Below are 23727 nucleotides of genomic sequence, written 5' to 3' on the forward strand. Positions count from 1 at the left end.
GTGTAACAAATTACCTTAAAATTTAGTGGCTTAAAACAACAAAATTTATTATGTCATAATTTCTGTGGGTCAGGAATCCAGGTTCTTGTCTCAGAGTCCCTTAGAGGCTGCAATCAGTGTACTGGCAAAGACTGCTGTCGTCTCAAGGCTCAACTGAGGAAGAAACTGCTTCCATACTTACTCACCTCATTGTTGGCAGGATTCAGTTCCTTGCCATGTGGCCTCTCCATAGGGCAGCTCACAGCAAGGTAGTTTGCTTCATCAGAGCAAGCAAGCAATAAGATCCAGAGATTGAATGCCAGCAAAACAGACCTCACAGTCTTTTGTAACCTAGTCTCAGAAGTGCCATCCCTTCATTTTTGCCATATTTTTTTCATCAGAAGCAAATCATTAGGTCCAGCCTATACTCGAGGGGATTACACAAAGGCATGAATACTAGGAGGTGGGGATCACTGGGGTCCTCGTAGAAGTCAGCCTACCACAGTTGGCTACAGCTACTTTGTCTCATGTTACTTTAGCTACAGCTCTCTTTTGGTTAGTGATTACATGGTATATAGTTTCTTACCCTTTTACTTTGAACCTTTCTGTACACATATATACCTTATTAACATCATAGAATTGGACTTCCCCCTGTGGTTTGATAGTCCTTAGCTGTAGTATTTAGTGTGTTCTAATATTTATGTATTGTTACATTTAATGTAAGTATATTTAAACTAACAACTTATTTGTATTTAAATCTACCAATTTACTATGTTTTCTGTATCATCTATTTATGTTACTTTTCTAGCCTTCTTTGGGTTATTTATTTATTTTTTCTCACCTCTTTTAGCTTGTTTCACATTCTTTTGCTTTTTTATTACTGGTTGTTCTAGAGATTGCATCTTATACCCTTAACTTATTTAAATTCAATACAAATTATTAATAATACTTTTTACCATTTTCCAGGATATGCAAGGACCTTAGAACACTTTAAATTCACTCATGCTCCCTTCCTGTCTTTACTGATATTTTTGTCATATTTTAAAATTCTGTATGTGTGTGTTAGTGTTTTTAAACAGTCAATCCTTATTTAGGTTTATCCACATTTTATTTTTTGTTCTGCTTTTGTTCCTGTGTGTCTGCCTTCCATATGAGATCATCTTTCTTCTTCTTGAAGAACTCAATATTTCCTTGAGTGAGAACCAACTAGTGACGGATTTCCTTAGTTTTTGTTTGTCTGAAAATGTATTTATTTCATTTTCATTTTGAAGGCTATTTTTACAGGCTATAGGATTGCAGATCAGCAAGGGGGGGAGGGGGTAGGCCATTTAAAAGGTGACATTCCACTGTTTTCTGGCTTCTGTCATTTCATTCAGCCTTATTATTGTTTATGTGAAGGAACTGTGCTTTCATTCCATTTGATTCTCTTTTATAGCTTCCAGTTAACCATATTTAAAGTCTATACATTGCTTTATCTTTTTACCATTTTCTGCTTTCTTAACCTGCCCTAATCTGGTTTCTTTCACTCCTTTTTATTTATTCTTGTTACCAAGTCAGATTATTATTTCTAAATTTTCTTTTGGATAATCATCCTCCTTCAGTTTTCATAATACTTTTTTTTTTTCCTGTTTTGTGCTTACTAGTTTATCTTTCTGAAAATTTGCTCCTTGCTTTTGCTGATACTCTTCACTTCAGAAAATTCATACTTAATTCTCATGGGTATATCTGTTGGTTGTATGCTGGGAATTTTGCAGGCATCTACTAAAAGATTATCTTTAGTCTTCTCTGTAAATTTCCAGAAGCCTAAGTTTCTACTTGTGAATGAATTACAGGGCTGACTTTGTCATTCCACAGGAGTCTTGGTATTGTGTAGAAAAGAATGTTTTACATTAGCTGAACTGCCTCATGCTTGTTTTCTGCCTGTAGCTTAACTCAGATTTCATACATTAAGCTTCTGGCAGACTCTTTCATCTTGATGTCCCATTGTAACTTCTAACTTCAGTATGAAAAATCGAGCTCATTATCTCATCAACTCTGTCAGTCGTACCGTGAGCTCACACTTTATTTTTCTATCAGTGGCACCTCCAGTCTCCCAGTCACCAAAGTTAGTGTCATTTTTTTATTCATGTGTCTCCACTGCCTCCATACCCCAAAGTTATCAGATTCTAAGACATCCTTTATTGTTTCTCAGATTTCAACTCCTTCTCCTTTCCTAACACCACCCCTCTGACCTCAACTCATGAATTCATCCTACCTCTTGAGTAGTTAGATTATATCATTTGGAATGATGTAAAAAACTAATTAAGAACTTAAATCAGAAAATATTTTAAAATCTTATAGGTATAACTAGGTGTTAGAAGTATATTGTGTTATGCAAAATACTTCAGGTATAACTGTTTGCTATAAATGTTCTCAACAGGCAATGAACACCAGGGAAAGTGGCAAAGCTTCATCCAGTTTAGGTCTTCAGGATTTTGATTTGCTACGGGTAATAGGAAGAGGAAGTTATGCCAAAGTACTATTGGTGCGATTAAAAAAAACAGATCGTATTTATGCAATGAAAGTTGTGAAAAAAGAGCTTGTCAATGATGATGAGGTAAGCACAATGATGTTTTATTACCTCTAAACTGTTAAGTTGGCTTAAGTGTACTATTTCAGAAAAAGACCTCAATGTTTATGCATTATTATTTCAGCCTACTTTTCTAAATACATGCTTCAAACAGATTATTTAAGGTATATTTAAAGTTATCTGATGGGGACTTCCCTGGTGGCGCAGTGGTTAAGAATCCGCCTGCCAGTGCAGGGGACATGGGTTCGATCCCTGGTCTGAGAAGATCCCATATCCCGCGGAGCAACTAAGCCCATGCACCACAACTACTGAGCCTGCACTCTAGAGCCTGTGAGCCACAACTACATACAGATGTAACAGTTATAAATAACCTCAAGAGCATAGATAACGGTTACATGTAATAAAATAATTAGTTTTGAGTATTTATCACACTTATTTTCAATATAACTAATTGTAAGTTTGTAGAAGTGTTAATAATGGTTGTTTCAGAGAGGAAAACATAGGAAGAACACTCTTTGACATAAATCACAGCAAGATCTTTTTTGATCCACCTCCTAGAGTAATGGAAATAAAAACAAAAATAAACAAATGGGACCTAATGAAACTTAAAAGCTTTTGCACAGCAAAGGAAACTATAAACAAGACGAAAAGTCAACCCTCAGAATGGGAGAAAATATTTGCACACGAAGCAACTGACAAAGGATTAATCTCCAAAATATATATACAGCTCATGTAGCTCAATATTAAAAAAACAAGCAACTAATCCAAAAATGGGCAGAAGACCTAAATAGACATTTCTCCAAAGAAGACATACAAATGGCCAAGAGGCACATGAAAAGCTGCTCAACATCACTAATTATTAGAGAAATGCAAATCAAAACTACAATAAGATATCACCTCACACCAGTTAGAATGGGCATCATCAGAAAATCTACAAACAACAAATGCTGGAGAGGATGTGGAGAAAAGGGAATCCTCTTACACTGTTGGTGGGAATGTAAATTGACACAGCCACTATGGAGAACAGTATGGAGGTTCCTTAAAAAACTAAAAATAGAATTACCATACGACCCAGCAATCCCACTCCTGGCCATATATCCGGACAAAACTGTAATTCATAAAGATACATGCACCCCTATATTCATAGCAGCACTATTCACAATAGCCAAGACATGGAAACAACCTAACTGTCCATCAACAGATGAATGGATAAGGAAGATGTGGTACATATATACAATGGACTATTACTGAGCCACAACTACTGAGCCCACACGCCACAACTCCTGAAGCCTGCGTGCCTAGAGCCCGTGCTCCGCAACAAGAGAAGCCGCGACAATGAGAGGCCCGTGCACCACAACGAAGAGTAGCCCCTGCTCACCACAACTCTAGAAAGCCTGCGTGCAGCAATGAAGACCCAACACAGCCAGATAAATAAATAAATAAAGTTATCTGATGATTATTAGATTTTTTTAAAATAAAAATCAAACCATATTATTATCAAGGTCAAGTACTTGAGCTTTGTAAAATTTTCTAGACTGTTGCATAATATCGAAAGATTTACTGGCAGTATTTTCTCTTTGTATATAAATTACTATTTCATGATTATCAATGCTTTTGATATTTAGCCTAGTTAGTTAATAACTGCATTTATGGTAATAGAATTACTAAGAACAAATTTATCATAGTTTTGATGATATCATTTCAGTTTGACATAGATTTCTTTTGTATTTTAAAATAGGATATTGACTGGGTACAGACAGAGAAGCATGTTTTTGAGCAGGCATCTAATCACCCTTTTCTTGTTGGGCTGCATTCTTGCTTCCAGACAGAAAGCAGGTAAGATTGAAAGATAATGGAATGATACCTGGGTGTTACACATTTTGGTATATTACACAATAAGAACCCTTTCTACAGTAATTCCTAAAGTGGAAGTCACATGGAGACAGACACAACAGTACTATGCTTGTAATTTCCTGCTATTCATACTCCAACCAGTGATATCAATTTGACATTGGATCAGCATTAGGAAATTACCTGCTTTAGGCGAAAAAAAAAAAAATAGCCAGGTCATAATTATGGCAGTAGAAATCCAACCTTTTAAATATCACCAAGATTCTAGTTTTAGGACTTAAATGTTCCTAGAGTTTAATTAGGGGGATAGATTCTAACTTCTTTTGCCTTAAGTGACAGTTGAAAATGACTTACACATTGCACATTCTAAAATTGGGGTGGGAGTGAGAGCTCTGGATTGCAAATGGTACTATTGGCTTGGCCACAAAGTTCATTCGGGTTTTTTATAAGATCTTATGGAAAAACCCAAACGAACTTTTTGGCCAACCCAATACTTTAGAATAGAAGTAGCAGGTTACAAATTATCTTTCTGATTTACTTTCTTGTACCTTCTGTGATTAAACAGCTTTCTACCCCAATCACCCTTTGTTTCCACCAAATTCCTGGAATTTTTGTTAAGGGTGAATCATGTAGACTGCTCTCTATGCTGTGACTGGTCTCTATAGTTTTAAAATGCAAAGTTACACCACCTTATTTTGGATCTTGGTTTCATGTGTTCTCTCCTGTTTTTTAGATTGTTCTTTGTCATAGAGTATGTTAATGGAGGAGATCTAATGTTTCATATGCAGCGACAAAGAAAACTTCCTGAAGAACATGCCAGGTAAGTTTTTTGTTTATTGTTTGCTTGTGTTGAAGTTTGGCGGGAGGAGCTATGGGACTTTTTATATGCCAGTGGTTGAAAACAGTAGATAAATCATTTATTTTGATACGAGCTAATTCTTTATAAGTCATGTAAAGGCTAAGCTAAAAGTTAAATTATATTATAATGTGATATATATTACATATATAATAATATAATTATAAGCAATTGAGAAGTACAAACAATGTTAAAGTGGATACCTTTAGTCTACGAAACTCAATTATTTTCAAATATTTTATCTATTCAGTATCAGCCACTAAAATAATTAATGAAATTATAAACACTTATTAATCTTATCAAGTTTGCAGTGATCACTGACAGTTTTTCATTAGAAGATTATTGTTCATATATACTTGAGAGTAATAAAACAATTCCTCTTAACCTATTATATAATCGACTGTTCTTCCATAATTACAATTTCTTAATTGTTCTGCCTTTGGCTTTCCCCCCTCTGATCCCATCATTTATTTGTTTAGTGCCCTTAATTTGATATTCTTATACAGGATTGTAAATTGTTGGAGGACATAGGTGGGGAAGGATCATGGCCTTGGATAAGAAGTTTAATCCATGAGTGCCATGTTTTGTTTTGTTTTTTACACATAATTAGCAGTAATTCTACCCTTTTGCACTTCACAAGAGTAATGCCAAAATGAAGCATGTGAGTTTGTATATGTATGTAACAAAGATTAGAGATTCATTTTAAAAGAAAAACTTATTTAGTGGAAATCTTGCTATTCATTGATATTTCTTGTCAAAAAGAGATAATAGCTTTCAATTTTATAAGAAGGTATAAAGTATATTAATCTGTCTCGGGGCCAAACTGCTGTTGTTGTTGTTGTTTAATTTACTGTATGTTCATTATTTATTTAGGCTTTAGCAAATGGTCACCCTTCATGGCAAAGCCACAGATGATATTTTGAATTGTGAATATAGCTGGTATTTGTTCCTTGTTTGTTCAGCTTGACTTGGGGAAAATAGTCTTGTTTTTATTGTATTAAAGTGCCTGTTCTGGTTTCATATCATCTTTGCTTTTCTAGGAACCAGAGTATAGGATAAGAGCTCAAGTTCCCTATTCCTAGAATTAAGTATCTGGAAGGTGTGTATTATGTACCTCCAAACATGATCATGATAACATTCACCAAAGCAGCCAAAAACCAGCTAGGGCGTTTCATTTTCATTATTCAGGTCAAAAATTCTGCTTACCACCAATGAGTTGGTGGCAGTTTTGAAAAGTTCTTTCTGTTGTAGAATAATTTCTTTTAATTCCTTTTCTAGAATTTTGGTATGGATTTTATGGTTTGAGTGGTCAACTTTCAGTATTCTTTCTATTTTAGACCAATCAGTGGTTCTTAGCATTTTGGGAGGTCACTGATCCCTTAGAGAAGTGATGAAAGCTATGGAAACTCTGTAGAAGGTGTCTCTGTACATACAACTTTGCGTCCAGTTGTAGGAGTGTGGACTTTCTGAAGTCCATCCAAGGGCCCAGGTTAAGAACCCCTGCTTGAGACTTTCAAATTAAACCTTATGAAAAGCATGGGTTTAATTTAGACTGGAACTTTATAATTGTGTTTAGGGCTCAGCTATCTTAAAGTGGCACTTCAGTTTGTGTTTTGGTTTTGTTCCTAAAAACATTGAGAGAAAAAAATCTTTTGACATGATTTTGATGTTCTGGTTTGCAGATGGGAGTAGGATTTAAATACCTTTCTGTAGGCACTTACCACAGTTTAAAAATCAAATGAGTAATTTTTCATTTTATTTTAGATTTTACTCTGCAGAAATCAGTCTAGCATTAAATTATCTTCATGAACGGGGGATAATTTATAGAGATTTGAAATTGGACAACGTGTTGCTGGACTCTGAAGGACACATTAAACTCACTGACTATGGCATGTGTAAGGTGAGGGGAAATTTCTAGTTATTCAGAAGATCTCAGCAGCTCAGGAAATTGTTTCAGTCAAATTACATTTAATGATGGGGAAATAAGTGCTACTTTGTGCTAGAATTCCAAAAAGTATCCTAAACAAAGACAAATGTACTGATTTCCTAGCCATTTACAAAATTCCATATTTTCTGTGAGCGTTATATGTGCTATAAGAGTTAAGTTCTTTTTATTGTCTGTAATTTTTTGTCTTGAAAGTTGTGACACTATTGAAGAAAATTTGGAGGTAAAAACTGTCTACAAACCCACAACTTTAAAACAACTGCTTGCATATCACCTTCCAGTTTTTGCCATTTAATTGTGACTCTTAATGATGCACTCAAGATTTTCCTAGGAAATCTAACATTTTCTATATATATTTAAATTTAAATATCTGACATAAAATTCAGTAAAGCAAAATAAGAATTTTAGTTACTCTCAGGACATGTCCTTTATTTCTTGGTGTTTTATTCTTTTTGTAACAATGTTTCATTTACGGGTCCAATCTTTTTCCAGGAAATATGTAGGGGGCTACTCTCCTTGTCAAAATAGCTGGGACCAAATTATCTTCACACAGTGAATTCGGCAACAAGCATGTGAATGTGTTAATTGCCTTTCCCCATTCACCTGAGGGAAGTGCCTCCAGAGCCTGGTTCTTTTTATTGAAAGAAATTTGGGCATCCTGTTTTGCCTGGAAGATATTATTAGAGAAAAATCACTTGATCTTTTTGTTACTCTTAATGAAAAATAATAGTGGTTTGTTATATATTCCCATTCTTTCCAGAGATCCTCAATCAAGTTAATCATGATCTTTGATAAATCTGAGAGGTTTTATTCAGTAGTTCTTTAAATTGGTTGTCTTGCTTACCTCCTTTTCTGCTTCCTTCTCCAGGAGCTATTTGGTGTTATTAGTAGGAAATGACACCAGGATTGGAACTTGTGTTCAGAGACTTAACCAACAGTACTTTGTCTCTTTTCCAACTAACATATTTACGCCTGATGTTAAACCTTATGGGAAATAAATCCCCTGGAAATTTGAATGTTCTTATCTTATGACTTAACATCAGTATTTAAACTTACCTAATGTCTGACCTTCGGCATATATTGGATAAATTTCTTTTCCTTATAATTATTCTTTGGTAAATATAAATCATTCAAATTTTTTTTCATAGTTTCTCCAGAAATATTTTCTTTAGGTATAATTAATTTAATTTCTTCAGTTTCTCACTAGATACTTTTATATAAAGAATGCAGGGACTTCCCTGGTGGTCCAGCGGTTAAGACTCTGCTCTCCCAGTGGAGGGCGTCCGGGTTTGATCCCTGGTCAGGGAACTAGGTCCCGCATGCCACAACTGAAGATCACGTACTCGGCAATGAAGATCCCGCGTCGCCTAAATAAATAAATATTAAAAAAAAAAAAAAAAAAAAGAGGGATTTCCCTGGCGTTCCAGTGGTTAAGACTTCGCCTTCCAATGCAGGGGGTGCAGGTTTGATCCCTGATCGGGGAGCTAAGGTCCCACATGCCTTGTGGCCAAAATACCAAAACATAAAACAGAAGCAATATTGTAACAAATTCAATAAAGACTTTAAAAAATGTATTAAAAAGTTTAAAAAGAATGCAGAGAATAGTAATGACTGGAGGCATATGAAAACTGCAATTAACATCTTCAGAGTTATGTTTGGAATATTTTATGAACATTGTTTTTTTTTATTGACTGAAAAACCAGCTATTTTGTGAATTCATGTGCCTTTAACTATTTTTTATCAGCAGGGGGTGTTATAATAATATCCATGTTATGCTGTAAATAATTTAGCTGATATGTTCAGATATCCAGTCAAAAGGTGAATGATTTAGTATAGTTCTTTTACAAGTTAACAGACTGCATCCCTTGCCTCTGAGTCTTACCCTGAAAGTGCATGTCACTCACCATGAGACTGTATGTCAAGCCATTGCCCATAATACAAAACAACTTAAATCACATTCATATTTCTTTGTACAGGCATATCTCGTTTTACTGTACTTCACAGATATTGCGTTTTCTACAAGTTGATGTTTTGTGGCAACCCTGTGTTGTCAGATGATGGTTAGCATTTTTTTTTAATATTTATTTATTTATTATTTTTTTATTTTTGGCTGCATTGAGTCCCAGAATCTTTTGCTGCAGTGCGCAGGCTTCTCTCTAGTTGTGGCGCATGGGCTCCAGAGCATGCGGGCTCAGTAGTTGCAGTGTGCAGGCTTAGTTGCCCTGCGGCATATGGGATCTTAGTTCCCTGACCAGGGATCGAACCCGCATCCCCTGCGTTGGAAGGCAGATTCTTAACCACTGGACCACCAGGGGAAGTCCTTGTTAGCATTTTTTAGCAATAAAGTTTTTTTTTTAATTTTTATTGAAATATAGTTGATTTACAATGTTGTGTTTAAAGTATTTTTTATTTAAGGTATTCACTTTGTTTTTTAGACATAATGCTTTTGCACACTTAATAGATTACAGTGTAGTGTAAACATAATTTTTATATGCACTGGGAAACCAAAAATATTCATGTGACTCAATTTATTGTGATGTCATAAATGGGGGTCTGAAAGCAAACTACAGTATCTCCATGTATGCCTGTATACAAAAATAACATATATATCCCTGTTAGAGATCTTTAAAAAATCCTTGGAGTCACAACATATATTACTAAATAATTCTTCTAGATGTTTTTGTTAGTGTTATATATAATAGTGTAAAATTTGAAGACAAATACATACATCACGCCCAGAATATCTCTGTAGGAACACATAAGAACCTCATGACAGTGGTTGTCCCTAGGGAGCTGGAACTGGATGCGTCAGGGACCAGAATGGGAGGAAGGCTTGATTTTTAGTGTATATCTTCCCCCCCAACCTTTTTGTTTGGAATTTCATACCATGTAATTTAACAATAAGGTAATGGTTAGATTCTAGGTACATATGTTGAATTGGATTTGTAGTTATTAATAATAGGAAGTCTGTAATTACATGGGAAATTACATAGCTATAAAGTAAAAAAAGCAGATGCTTAATTGTATATTTAATATTATTCAGCTTGTATTTAGACTATCTTTTTATTATTTTTAGTTTTAATTGAGGTATGGTTGATTTATAGTATTATATAAGTTTCAGATGTACAACATAGTGATTTATGGTTTTTAAAGATTGTAGTCCATTTATAGTTATTATAAAATTGGACTATATTCCCTGTGCTGTACAATATACCCTTGTGGCTTATTTATTTTATACATAGTAGTTTGTGCCTCTTAATCTCCTACCTCTATTTTGTCCCTTCCTTCTCCCTCTCCCTCTCCCCACTGGTAGCCACTAGTTTATTCTCTATATCTGTGAGTCTGTTTTTGTTGTTGTTACTATATTCACTTGTTTGTTTTATTTTTTAAATTCCACATATAAGTGATAGCATACAGTATTTGTCTTTCTCTGTCTGACTTATTTCAATAGCATAATAACCCTCCAAGTCTATCTATGTTGTTGTTAATGGCAAAATCTCATTCGTTTTTGTGGCTGAGTAGTATTCCAGTAGTATTTTGTCAGTGGTTTCCTTTGCTGTGCAAAAACTTTTAAGTTTAATTAGGTCCCATTTGTTTATTTTTGCTTTTGTTTCCTTTGCCTTAGAAGATAGATCAAAAAATATATATATTGGTACAATATATGTCAAAGAGTATTCTGCCTATGTTTTCTTTTAGGAGTTTTGTGGTTTCTGGTCTTATATTTAGGTCTTCAATCCATTTTGAGTTTATTTTTGTATATGGTGTGCGAAAATATTCTAATTTCATTCTTTTACATGTAGCTGTCCTGTTTTTCCAGCACCACTAATTGAAGAGACTGTCTTTTCTCCATTGTATACTCTTGCTTCCTTTGTCATAGACTAATTAACCACAAGTGAATGGGTTTATTTCTGGACTCTCTATTTCTGTTCCATTGATCTATGTGTCTGTTTTTGTGCCAGTACCACACTGTTTTCATTACTGTAGCTTTGTAGTATAGTCTGAAGTCAGGGAGCTTGATTCCTCCAACTCTTTTCTTTCTCAAGATTGTTTTGGCTCTTTCTTATTTAATTGCCTGTGGCCCAAGAATGGTCTGAATGATATTAGTCCTTTAAAATATATTGAGGTTTCTTTCATGCCTTAGTATTTGGTCAGTATCCCAAATGTACTTTAAAAAGGGTATGTAATCTCTATTTTGCATTCAAGGAGTCTCTCCCTCCTTTTCCGTTTCTCCACACATACACGTAGATATATATATTCTATATGTGTGTAAACTATACATATTTTTAACTCTAGCTTTTGTCCAAATCTTTCTCTGCTTACTAATTTTTTTGTTGGTATGACCTACCATTTTTTGATATAGATGTGTTAAAATTACCTGTCATGATTGGGGATTGTACTATCAGTCCAGGCTGCTATAACAAGGTACTACAGATTAGGTGGCTTAAGCAACAAACACTTATTTCTCATGGTTCTGGAGACTGGGAAGTCCAAGATGAAGGTGCTGGCAGATTTGGTGTCTGAAGGCACCCCTCCTGGTTTGCAGAAGGGTAAAGGCATTCTTCGTGGTTTGCAGATGGCTGTCTTCCCGTTGTATCCTCAAATGGTGGGGAGAGAGAAAAGGGATAGCTCTCTTTCTCTTCTTATAAGAACATGAATCCCATCATGGGGCTCAAACCTCATGATCTAATTACCTCCCCAAAGGCCCCCCCTCCCAATGCTATCACATTAGGGCTTCAGCATAAGAATATTAAGGGCATGTAAACATTCAGACACTAGCAGGGATTGTGAAGTCCTCTTAATAATTTTGTCCATTTTTACTAGTTGTATTTTGAGGCTGTGTTGTTAGCTATATACCAGTTTGTTTTAACTTCTTGGTGATTGTTCCATTTGTTATTGCGTAGTTTCTCTATTTATACATATTAGTGTGTTTTACCTTAATTTCCTCCATCCTGTAGCTATTAAAATACAAACCAAAAAACGTGTGCCTTAGGAGAAATGACCAGAAGGGAAACATCTTAATGCCAGCAGTGGTTGTGTTAGGAGGTGGGATTTAAAGAGCTTCTTTTCTTCATAAAATATGATTCCTTTTACTCATGTAATTTAAGATTTTCTATTACAATTTTACTTGAGTATAAATTATTTTAAGTGCCATTTTTATCTTAATTGAACTGACTCTTTACCTACATCTAATGAGGACAGGTTTTTTTTAAGGTATTTAGTAGCAACCCATGATTTTAATAATAAAGGCAACTGTGCTAGTGATATTTTATTTAAGCTCAATATATTACCTATAGATGCTGACCTTATATGATAGATGAAATAAAAGAGGTGAATTTGAAACAGATTTTGCATCTTGTTATTTTTTTTCTTTTTTTTTAATAAAAGGAAGGATTACGGCCAGGAGATACAACCAGCACTTTCTGTGGTACTCCTAATTACATTGCTCCTGAAATTTTAAGAGGAGAAGATTATGGTAATAAATTGGTGGTATTTTGGCTATGTGCTAGAAGGGTGGTTAAATGTGGTACCAATTGCATTATAGTACACTATAGTATTTCAATACTGAGCTTATTAACATAAACTTTCTTGATCTTCTTAAAACCTACATAAAACCCCCAAATCCTGAAATCAGAGACGGTGGGACCTTGGCAGTATTTGGGGGTGCAAATTTGAATAATATTTTATTAGTAGCAAGCACTTAAGAGTACTAGGCACTATTCTAAGCAGTTTGCATATGTTAACTAAGTTAATCCTCTTAATAATCCTATGAGGTAAACACTGTTAATTCACATTTTACAAACAAGGAAACTGATGTACAGAAAGGTTAAATAACTTGCCCAAGGTCATGTAGCTAGAAACTGGCAGAGTTGGGATTTAATCAGCCATGTGACTCCAGAGTCATCAACCTCTGGAAGATTGTTCAGATTTCCTGGGGTATTTCCCCCAGGAATCTGAAAGATGGAGGAAAGATTGCCTGCTTGTCACGAACCAGAGGATATGTTTATCTTAAGAAAACATTTGACCCTTTGGGTTCTGGCCCTTTGATTCCAGCAGTTGTAAAGGAGGATGGGTATTTCTGATAGCTGCTCATAATATGGTTCCAAAGTCCTTCAAGATCTTTAATCAGCTAGCAGAAAATCACGTTTCAGATCAAGGAAGGTTATTCTCAAATACAATTTCATTATATCCTCAAAACAAAATATTAGATACAGTCTATGAGTCTGAAATTATAGACATAATTGGGAAGCGAACCTTATGTTCCATTTTCAATATTTTATTTTTAAAGTTATCTTTTAGGCACCTCCCCTTTTTGATAAGTGAAATATTCCTATAATCCTCGCTGCCTACCATGATAGTTGTAATGCATTTCGAGTTTACTTTTTCATTATGTTTATTTTTTTTTATTATGTAATAAAATGAATCTCAAATTACTGACTTTTTAGAATGCAGGATGGATAATTTGTTGCTTTAAAATTTCTTTTTGAAGGTTTCAGCGTCGACTGGTGGGCTCTTGGAGTACTAATGTTTGAGATGATGGCAGGAAGGTCTCCATTTGATATTGTTGGGAGCTCCGATAACCCTGATCAAAACACAGAGGATTACCTTTTCCAAGGTAATTTGCAGTGTTTTACAGAGATTCACTGTGAATAATCTATTCTAGAGCATGAATGAGGATGGCTCAAGTTATTACTCTGAGTAAGAAAGAGGAGAATAATCTGGACAATATAGTCCGTAACACGTGAGGCTTTGAGTTCATTTTTGTTGTGGTTGTTGTTTTGATCTATCCTTCCTACCTCTTAGTCTGTTCACATTTGCCAGCTACCTTCTCATACTCAAAAACGTAACAAAGAGGTTCCTTCAGATTGTACATCACAGAGATTGGAGGAAAGAATTGTGTAGCTGGAGAGGACTGTCTTTTCACCTGGACCATGAGGCTGAATGCATAAGTCCAAGAGCAATATGAGGAAAAAGTAGAGTACCAAGAAGATAAGAGGGATCAAAAGATGAAGAAAAAAGCCCCACAATCGGAAATACAAAGAATTGAACAGAACGGAAACAAGCAGACAAGCACAAGGACCCCTCCCCCACCAACACACAGTCCAAAGAAGTGTGAAGACTGCCATAAAATTCTACATTTCATAATTAAGGCCGTCACAGGAAATGAATGGATATTTCATGTAATAGGAAATCCAGCTGGCTGTGGAATATATGGAAAAACGTTCAACCTCACTACTAATTAGGGGTGTGCACATTAAAACATTAATGAGCTACCATTTTATACCTACACATTTGGCAAAAATTTTAAAGTCTGATAATACTAGTGCTGGTGAGGATATGGAGCAACTGGAACTCTGGTGGCAGGAGTGAAAATGGACACAACAGCTTTGGAAAATAATTTGGCAACGTCTAATAAAATCGAATATAGTAATATGTGCCACACATTTTACAGATACTAACTCATTTAAACCTCATAACACCCCGATGAATCAGGTATTATTTTTATTCCAATTTTACAGATGAGGAAACTAAGGTAAGGTAGTCAAAGAATAAAACATATGCATATAATGATAAAAACTGTTCAGAATAGATAGAGGCTGTCTCTGAGGAGGAAGGAGAGGAATGGGACTGGGAAAGTACACAAGACGCTTAGGTAGTGTATGTAATGTCTTTGGTTTTTCCTGCTAGAATGCCTTAAATACCTCATAATAAAAATATAAAGATTAAAGCCCTGTAAAAGTTAAATATAATGCCGTAAATTTTATCTTTCTAGTTATTTTGGAAAAACAAATTCGCATACCACGTTCTTTGTCTGTAAAAGCTGCAAGTGTCCTGAAGAGCTTCCTCAACAAGGTATAAATTGTGTATAAAATCTTTAGTGATTTATCTCTATACAAATGAAGCTGGTAAGGAGAGGTTCAGGCAACGTAAAATTCCAAAACATCAGAGTATGTAATTTTTCAGTTAGATCTGGAACTTGTCTCTTCAGCAAAGAGTAGGTTGACAGAATTAGATCCTGAGGTGAGTTGTTCTTTCCATTTTGCCAATATAATTTACCCCCAGCTTTATATTACATATGGTGTTTTTAATGTAAGTGAAAAATACCATGTACTCAGGGAAAAATTGCATCCTGGGGATAGCCTTAATTGTACTTTCAGCTCTGTTTTTCAGTTTTCTTTAGATTATTATTCATAGAATGTCTTAACTTATTGAGCACTTAGTGCAGTAGTGTTCCCTACAAATTCTCATATCACAACCCTATAATTAGATAATATTCAGAAGAAATGAAATGCTACCATTGGCGCTTTAAAAAATCTGAACATCTGAAAATTCTGTCGTTGTTTGTTGCAGTTGGTAGGCTAGAAGAGTTTTAGGATCTAAGATTACGATTCTGAACTATCTTTACTCATAACACTTCTAACACCAAACATGTAGGTTTCTTCCACACCAACCAATTTTCCAATTCTTACGTTAAAATCTTATTTTAAATAAATGGTAGGTTAGAAAGTAGGTTGATGTGCATTTATTTATTTATTTATTTAAAGAGCCCTCTCTCTAACACCAATCTACTACTTCTTCATTTTTTTTTTTAATAAATTTTATTTATTTTTTAATTTTTGGCTGTGTTGGGTCTTCATTGCTGCATGGGCTTTTCCCTGGTTGCCGCGAACGGGGGCTACTCTTTGTTGCGGTGCGTGGGCTTCTCATTGTGGTGGCTTCTCTTGTTGCAGAGCATGGGCTCTAGGTGTGCGGGCTTCAGTAGTTGTGGCACGCGGGCTCAGTAGTTGTGGCACGCGGGCTCTAGAGCACAGGCTCAGTAGTTGTGGCGCACGGGCTTAGTTGCTCCGCGGCATGTGGGATCTTCCCAGACCAGGGCTCAAACCTGTGTCCCCTGCATTGGCAGGCAGATTCTTAACCACTGCACCACCAGGGAAGCCCTGCATTTATTTTCTAAGATAAACAGATAAGATAATGATGAATTTTAATAAAATAAGAAATTCAAGCTTGTTTTAAATGAGTATTTTATGTGAGGAAAGATTTAAACTGGAAACCTAAGTGAAAAGTGAAGGTGAGAAGTGTCAATATGCAAAACAAAATGCCTTTTACTGCAAAGAAAAATGGGAACATGTTCTCATTCATGATAATTTTATAAGTTGCAGGCCCCTTCTCAGTCCAGTGATTCAGATAATGGTTGTATCGTTGCGCTATACAAAGATTATGGTTGTTGTAATTGGGCATAGGGCTTTTAAATTGAGCTAAAAACAAACTTGTAAAGTTTGGGGGTTTGCATATTTTGACTATCGCTCTAACCCATGTCAAAGAAAGAGCTGGATGCTGCCCAGTTGATTCTGCTGCTCTTTTTCCTCCCATTTTTCTTTAGCAAGGTGTGGCCACATCTCTCCACTCGCATTACAAGGATAGCTGGAGAGAGAGCCATGAGGAAATCTTACTTGTCACAAGCTTCAGATACTCATTTGAGTATCTAGTGTTGCACTTTCTAGAAAAGAAAGGTAGACCATTCTGAGTTCAGACATAAAGGTATCATATAATAGACACAAAACACAGGTCACAAAGAGGATTTATTCTAAAGCAGGATATTCACCCAGTTCTTGAAACATTTCTTTCCACCATAGGACCCAAAGGAACGATTGGGTTGTCATCCTCAAACAGGATTTGCTGATATTCAGGGACACCCATTCTTCCGAAATGTTGATTGGGATATGGTATGTAAATTGGACTGTTTTATATATTAGGTTTCATTATTTTCTTGGGCCAAAATTTATTAACTTAAAAGAATATTGAAAAACTAGTATATTACAGCTTAAATAATTTAAAACCACTCTCTTCAGTGCTTTTAAAAAAGCTTTTGAAACAGTAAAAGCTTAGAACATTAATTTAATGGAGCAGGTTGTAATATTATTGAGGCCTGCATCAATGTTCAGATTTGTAAATTATTTCCATCATTGTGAATATTGTAGACCAATGCCTAGGGACTCATTTTAATAAGACTGGGAAATATCTGAGGACAGAGGAGAAATGTAGAGGTGGAATATTTCTAAGAATGCAGGCTTGAGCTGTCATCCACTATGTCTTTTCTAGATGGAGCAAAAGCAGGTGGTACCTCCCTTTAAACCAAATATTTCTGGGGAATTTGGTTTGGACAACTTTGATTCTCAGTTTACTAATGAACCTGTCCAGCTCACTCCAGATGATGAGTAAGTAATTCTGTAGACTGAAATATTTTTCAAGTTCTTTGAAAGTCCCATTTTTAATGGCTACACAGTGTTTCATTATCAGATTATGCTGTATTTTATCTAATCATTCAGTTATGGGATGTTTGAATTATACAATTATAAAAACGGTAATTGTCATTTTCTTCTTTGCTTTACGTGTATTATCTCTAATTCTCACAACAACCTTGTAAACTTAGTTGTCATCATCTTCGTTTTACAGATGAGGAAACCAAGGCTCAGAGAGGTTAAGCAAAGTTATGCAGCTATCAGGTGGCAGAGCCAGGATTCAAACCCAAGTCTGACTAAGGCCTGTGCTCTTTCCACTCCACTGCGCTGTTTCCCATTCTGATGATGACCATCTTTGTCTGAGTTCCTGAGTATCACCTTAAGATAGATTCCTAGACAGGGAATTGGGTCAAAGGGTGCGAAATTTTTAAAGCTCTTGATATGTATTGCCAAATTACTTTTTAAAAAGATTACATCAACATATCAAGTCCAGGCAGCAGTGATCTGACATACTCTTTGTGTTTATGTTGTATCTTTTAAAGTTTAGAATAACTTGGGGATATTTGATCCTTCACCTGTCATTACAGATTCATTCTCTCATCTCATAAAGCCCTTTCTGCTTGGCAGTCATTTTACTTTTACATCTTGTTAGTTCTTATCACGTTCCTCACCGCAGCTGTTCTAAACTATCTCTACATTTTAGAAGCCTACCCCTGCCTTCATCACTCTAAATGGATTAACCTTGCCTTGAGTTGACTGCCAGGATTGCGACCTCTCTGCTGTGAGCTTGCTCCCTTTCCAGCTGTCACCAGACCACCTTGCATCTCAGAATTGCTCTCTAACTCTTCCCAAACTTTTGCTTCTTCCCAGTTCTTGGAAGGCAAGGGGTCCTCTCCCCTTTTCCTCCAGGGTTCATTTTGTCAGTTATCTCCACTACTCTACCTTCCTTAACTTCTCTTTTCCAGCTTCTTTCCCTCTACTTATAAACATGTTCAACTATCCTAATTTTTTCCACTTCTTTGAACCACCACATTTTTTTCTCATTTTCCTTTCATCTTCGAGCTTTTTCACAAATAGTTAATAGATGCTTATGGTAAAAGAAAAATAAATAAGCACTATCTCTATTAAATTCCTTCAGAGTAGTCAACATTGATTATCTTACACTTTCTTGCTGCCAACGCTTTAACCTCTTACAATTTAACCTGCTTTTTCACCTGTTGAAGGTTGAATTGACTTCTTAATTTCTAAATTTTAAAGCATTTTTTGATCTGCCCCCATCTCCTCCGATGTCAGTAAAGCGTCTGGCACTCATGGCCTGCTTTAGTTGGCACTGCCTACCCTCATTCTGCGTCATCTCTTTAACCACTTGTCATCTTATTTTCCCTGTCCCCTTGAGACTAGGATGCTCTGTGGTTCTATTCATGACTGCCTTCTCTTTGCTATATGCAGTTGGTACCTTGGAGATTTCAGCCAACCCCATAGCATGGATACCAGCTATTAAATGACTCCCAGCTAAATTGGCAAACAATTCTTGAGCAAAAGGCACTATGCTAAGTACTGCACATTCAAAGACGATCAAGGCATAGGCCAATCTCTTAGAAAGCTTACTGGCTACTAGAGGAGGGAGAGGTGTACCCAAATCATTATTTCTGGCAGCATTGTGTATTAGAAAGAGCACTGGATTGAACCACAAGATAGGAATTTGAATCCTGACACCACCTCTTACCAGCTGGGTACCCTGGGTGTGAATTGCATAACTTCTCTGAGCCTGTGTCTTCTCGTATTGCCTACCTCCCAAGGTGCTGTGAAGAATAAATGAGCGGTGGTTTCTAAAGCTCCTAGCCCCTGCCCTGATGTCTCTCCTGAGCTGCATTTCCCTCTACTAGTTTAAACATCTCTCCTAGTTTGTCAGATACGCACCTCAAACCTATGAAGTCTAAATTGTTCTCACTCGGGTCCTTGTTTTTATTTACCCTTTTCTGCTTGTTGTACCACCATGCAGTCCTGCATTCGGATTCAAGAGCTGAGTCAGTGGTTGTTGACTCTAACTTTTCCTTTCCAAACTACATAATACCTTCAGCAGCCAAGGCCTCGTCTCTTTTTGCTTTACTTCATCACTTGTGTCGTTTCCATTCCCACTGCCATAAGCCCAGCTCAGGTCTCTCAGATCATACGTAGACTATCATGCCATCCTAACTGACTCCTTCTTTACTTTGCAGCCTATTCGGTGCACTCAGGAAGTACCACTCCAGTTCTTTAACTCCTTTCATCAGAAACCTTCAGTAACTCCTACATTGCCTAGCAGAAAAAGTCTATCCCCTCGGTTAGTAATTAAGGCCTCCCGCCATCTGCTTCAGCCTGACTTTCTAGCCATATCTCTCACTATACTCTAACACAAACGCTGCGTTCTCATCAGGCTCAGTTACTCACCATTCCCTGATAGCATGCTGTTAACATTTCCTCTCTATTCCTCCTTCCTTTTCACCTATTGAAATCTTCCCCATCTTTCAGAGCTACCTCAGATGTAACCAGACCTTTGATGGATCAAGGCGGACCTACTTAGTGTAAACGTCACTGGCTTCTTTGAGCTAGCCATTACCTTCCAACATCCTCTGCCACTTAACACCCTTCTATTCCTGTGCTCCAACTCTAATAAATTACTGGCATTCCCCAGACCTACCATAATCTTTCATAATTCCATTCAGTAAGTGTTTGTGGAATGATGCTGCCTTTCTTGATTTCTCCAAGTAGAAGTCACCTTTTTCTTTAGAACTGTGGTTAGAGTAGAACTTAGCTTGTTGTGTAAGAAACTTAGCAGGTACTGCTTTCTGTTATGTGAAGTACCTACCTTCCTTCTCTTCTTGAAGGAAGAGACTATGTCCTGTGTAACGTGGTGCTCTGCAGTATGGTACGAACATTTAAGTAGTAAAATATTTGATGGAAATACTCTTGTGAATTAAACTAGGAGCCCAGTGTAGCAGAATGCCAACCTCTCTGCTCCCTGTGACCCACTGCCTCCCTGTGGTGACCCTTCCTCACTCCAGGTCTTTCAGTGTTCTTCTTCCTGTTGTCTTTTCATTTTGGTTAACTTCTTCTGGGCCTTCTCTTCACCATCTTCCACTGGCTGTTGGGGTGACTACTAAATTGCACACTAATACAGACCTGGATGTTACATTATGAATGTCGTTCAGGTCAAAAGTTAAGATTACCTAGAATTATGACAATTTGTACCTTTTTTATTCCCAGTCTTCAGTTTTGGACTACTTTTTGGTTCTAAACTTGCTCGTGGGATTATTAGTCTTTTTTGATTTTCAACATTCCTGATTCTTCTAGAAAATGTTTTGGGGTTAATCTAAAAACTTGTAGATTTTCCCCCCGTAACTTATATAAATTAGCCTTATTTTTAATTTTTTAATCTTATTTTTCCATTTAAGTAAAAAATCAAAGAAATCTTGATGATGAAAATTATTTTTCTTTCAACAGTGACATTGTGAGGAAGATCGATCAGTCTGAATTTGAAGGTTTTGAGTACATTAATCCTCTTTTGATGTCTGCAGAAGAATGTGTCTGATCCTCCTTTCTCAACTATGCATTTTGCTTGTGTTGCCATTTAGTGCATGGATAAACTTGTTACCAGCCTGGATACAAAGAACCATTTTATATTTTTCACCTGCAAAAAAAGCACTCAGTATATTCTATTGTTGGCTGTAAGAGTCAATTATTACATCTAAGTTTAACTATGGAAAAAAAATGAAACTAGTTTGCAGACAATCATGTCAAAATTTAGTTACACTGGTAATCCAGCAACCTACTGATGAATAATAAAGTTGTCTTTTTTGTTTAAAGGAAGTACTGACTAAAAAGAGTATCTGTTGCATTAAGGCACATGGTGGGATTACATCATAAGCCTCCCCTGATTTTTGTCATACTCATGAAGTCATTTAAGTGTCTAATTTTGGAATAAAAGAGTAATGCAAAATACAACTTGTTATATTACCTATTACTTTCTAGTTCTGTGTGTTTAAAAATTCAGCTGTAAATTTTATCATTGCCTTAGCAAATTAAATTATTGATTTTTAAGGCAACAATTATAAATTGGTAATAAAAGATGTTGCTTGCTTAGAATGAGGGAATACAGATTCTCCTTGAGGAAGAAAATAGGCACATTTTATTAAGAATCAGATTCCAAATCGTTAGCTGTTTTTGAAAAACTGATTCAAGTGATTTCTTTAGTATGTTAAGGGGTTAGTGTCTGAGCTTGTCCCTGTAGCGGGAACTTTAACTGGAGTGTTAATAAATGTAGCTCAAAGAACCCAGGATGCAGTTAAATGGAACACTTCTCAGTATATAAAGAGGAAAAAATAGAAACTTAAAATAGATACAGAAAAGTGCAATGGTAATATTTATTTCTTATTGGACAGTAAATCTCACAGTCGCTTTTTGTGATTTGACTTAAATAATAAGGAAGCACTCACTTGCTACCAAATGTAAAAGCATTCCATTATCCAGTGGACACAGAATGTATACTATTTTTTCCTTATAATTCAGTATACAGGAAAATAATTTATCTTCCAAATAGTGTCTGAACCATGCTTGTTTCTTCCCCAAACCACATTATCCATACTTTCAGATCCTGTTTGTGGAGTCTTCAATGAAACTCAAGAAACAATAATAAACATGAATAAATCTTCAGGATATGCACATACACTCACATTCATCACAGTTCCAGCTCCTTAAGTGAGTTTTTGTTAAGTAGGTAACACATGTAATCAGAGTAGAATACATTTCAGGGGCAGAGTTCTTCAGATTATTTTTTATTAATATTAGTGTTTAACAATTTATTATTTAAAGTGGTACCAATGATAGCATCCTTCTGTTGTTTATTTTAAATTTTTTTTTATGAAAAGGGACTTAAAAAATAACCATGATCGTTTAAATTACTTGTAATTGTCCAATGTTAGTAAAATGTAACTTTTAGGAAAGCTATCTAGCCTTAAATTTAGAATGATTTAGAATATGTAGGCATTTAATAAATTATCTCTTTTTGGGGGGCACGGGGATGCTGCATTTCATTTGAAATGTAATTTTTCCAAAGTTTCTGGCCATGTACTCTCTTTTCTTTGAATAGCTATGTCTGAAAGCAATGAAAACCTCCAAGGAAATGTTTATATAATTTACATGTTTATTTAAGAGGTATGTATGTTTCTCTTAAGACCTGAAACTTGTTTTAAAACAAAAAGCAATATTCACTTCAAATCATAAATTTATAGAAATTTTTGACATATCAGAAATATGTTTATCATCTTGCTTTTAAGTGGTACTGTTTCCCTTAGGGCATTCGTTCTCAAGTTTTAGAATGTGGAATAATCACGCAGTCAGTGTGTTTAATATGCACATTACTGGGCCTGCCTTAGAGTTCTGTCGGGTCTTTGGACCTCATTTTGAGAAACATTTTTTTGAGTTTTTCTTTTAGTTTGTCCTTAGCTACATATTAGAGAGAGTATTCATGATAAAACATTTTGAGAAGGGGTGGACAGTTACTATCTTATCTACAATTTTAAATGAGTTTTGAGTAAATGACTTCTTCAAGTTAGATATCTTCTAAAAAAAAAATCCATCAGTTTTCTATCAATGTTACAAATGATGAAACATTTTTCTGTGATGAGGTTTTAACCATTATTCAGGGTGGCCCTTTTTTTTTAATATTTTTTTTTAAAAAAACTAATATTTACTGTGTATATTTTATACAGAATTGAATTACAAATATGTTTTAAATTGTATTCTGGTTTTTGTAGTCCTTATGTGCCATGCCAATTCTTTTTATATTACATAGAAGTTGTTTCAGATTACTCACCAGGGGACTAAGGCAACTGATAGAATGGTTGGAATTTTGGTATTCTAAGAAAAAATTTATTTTGTATAAGCATGTATGTGGTCAGATCATTTTACGTATATGCAGCCTGAAATGCATATCAGGTATTATGCTTGTTTAGTACCTGTACATTTACTTTTAAATTTTGTTTTGTTTTGATTTTTGTCATGTAGAATACTGCCTTGGTATAATGTGATCTGTATTTGTGTACCTTTTTTTTTACTTTCAAATCTTTAAATAAAATGTTTAATACTCATCAAGATTGGAACATGTTTAATATGTAGCATACCAGAGTTTTGTGAAAGAACAAAGGTGTATCAAAATTTGTTCAAGAAGAGAAATGAAAATTTTAGAGTTTGGAATTTTGCTGTACTTAAAGCAGCATTGGTAGTTCTGATGCCATATTGTAGGCATCTA

The 23727-nt window shown here is 35.5% G+C and overlaps 1 protein-coding gene across 1 annotated transcript in view; it reads left to right on the plus strand.

Annotated features, from left to right (window-relative positions):
* PRKCI (protein kinase C iota) overlaps positions 1–23516 on the plus strand; it is an 80769-nt gene extending 57253 nt beyond the window's left edge. Inside the window, exons 9-18 of the mRNA XM_068546236.1 lie at positions 2399–2575; positions 4287–4384; positions 5133–5219; positions 7020–7155; positions 12586–12673; positions 13688–13813; positions 14972–15051; positions 16833–16922; positions 17299–17414; positions 20922–23516. Of these exons, the coding sequence (XP_068402337.1) occupies positions 2399–2575; positions 4287–4384; positions 5133–5219; positions 7020–7155; positions 12586–12673; positions 13688–13813; positions 14972–15051; positions 16833–16922; positions 17299–17414; positions 20922–21009 (1086 nt within the window). The 3' untranslated portion in view covers positions 21010–23516. The remainder of the gene's footprint in view (positions 1–2398; positions 2576–4286; positions 4385–5132; positions 5220–7019; positions 7156–12585; positions 12674–13687; positions 13814–14971; positions 15052–16832; positions 16923–17298; positions 17415–20921) is intronic.
* Positions 23517–23727: the final 211 nt, after the last annotated feature.

The sequence above is a fragment of the Eschrichtius robustus genome, chromosome 6 (genome assembly GCF_028021215.1).
Source record: "Eschrichtius robustus isolate mEscRob2 chromosome 6, mEscRob2.pri, whole genome shotgun sequence".
Classification (NCBI taxonomy): domain Eukaryota; kingdom Metazoa; phylum Chordata; class Mammalia; order Artiodactyla; family Eschrichtiidae; genus Eschrichtius; species Eschrichtius robustus.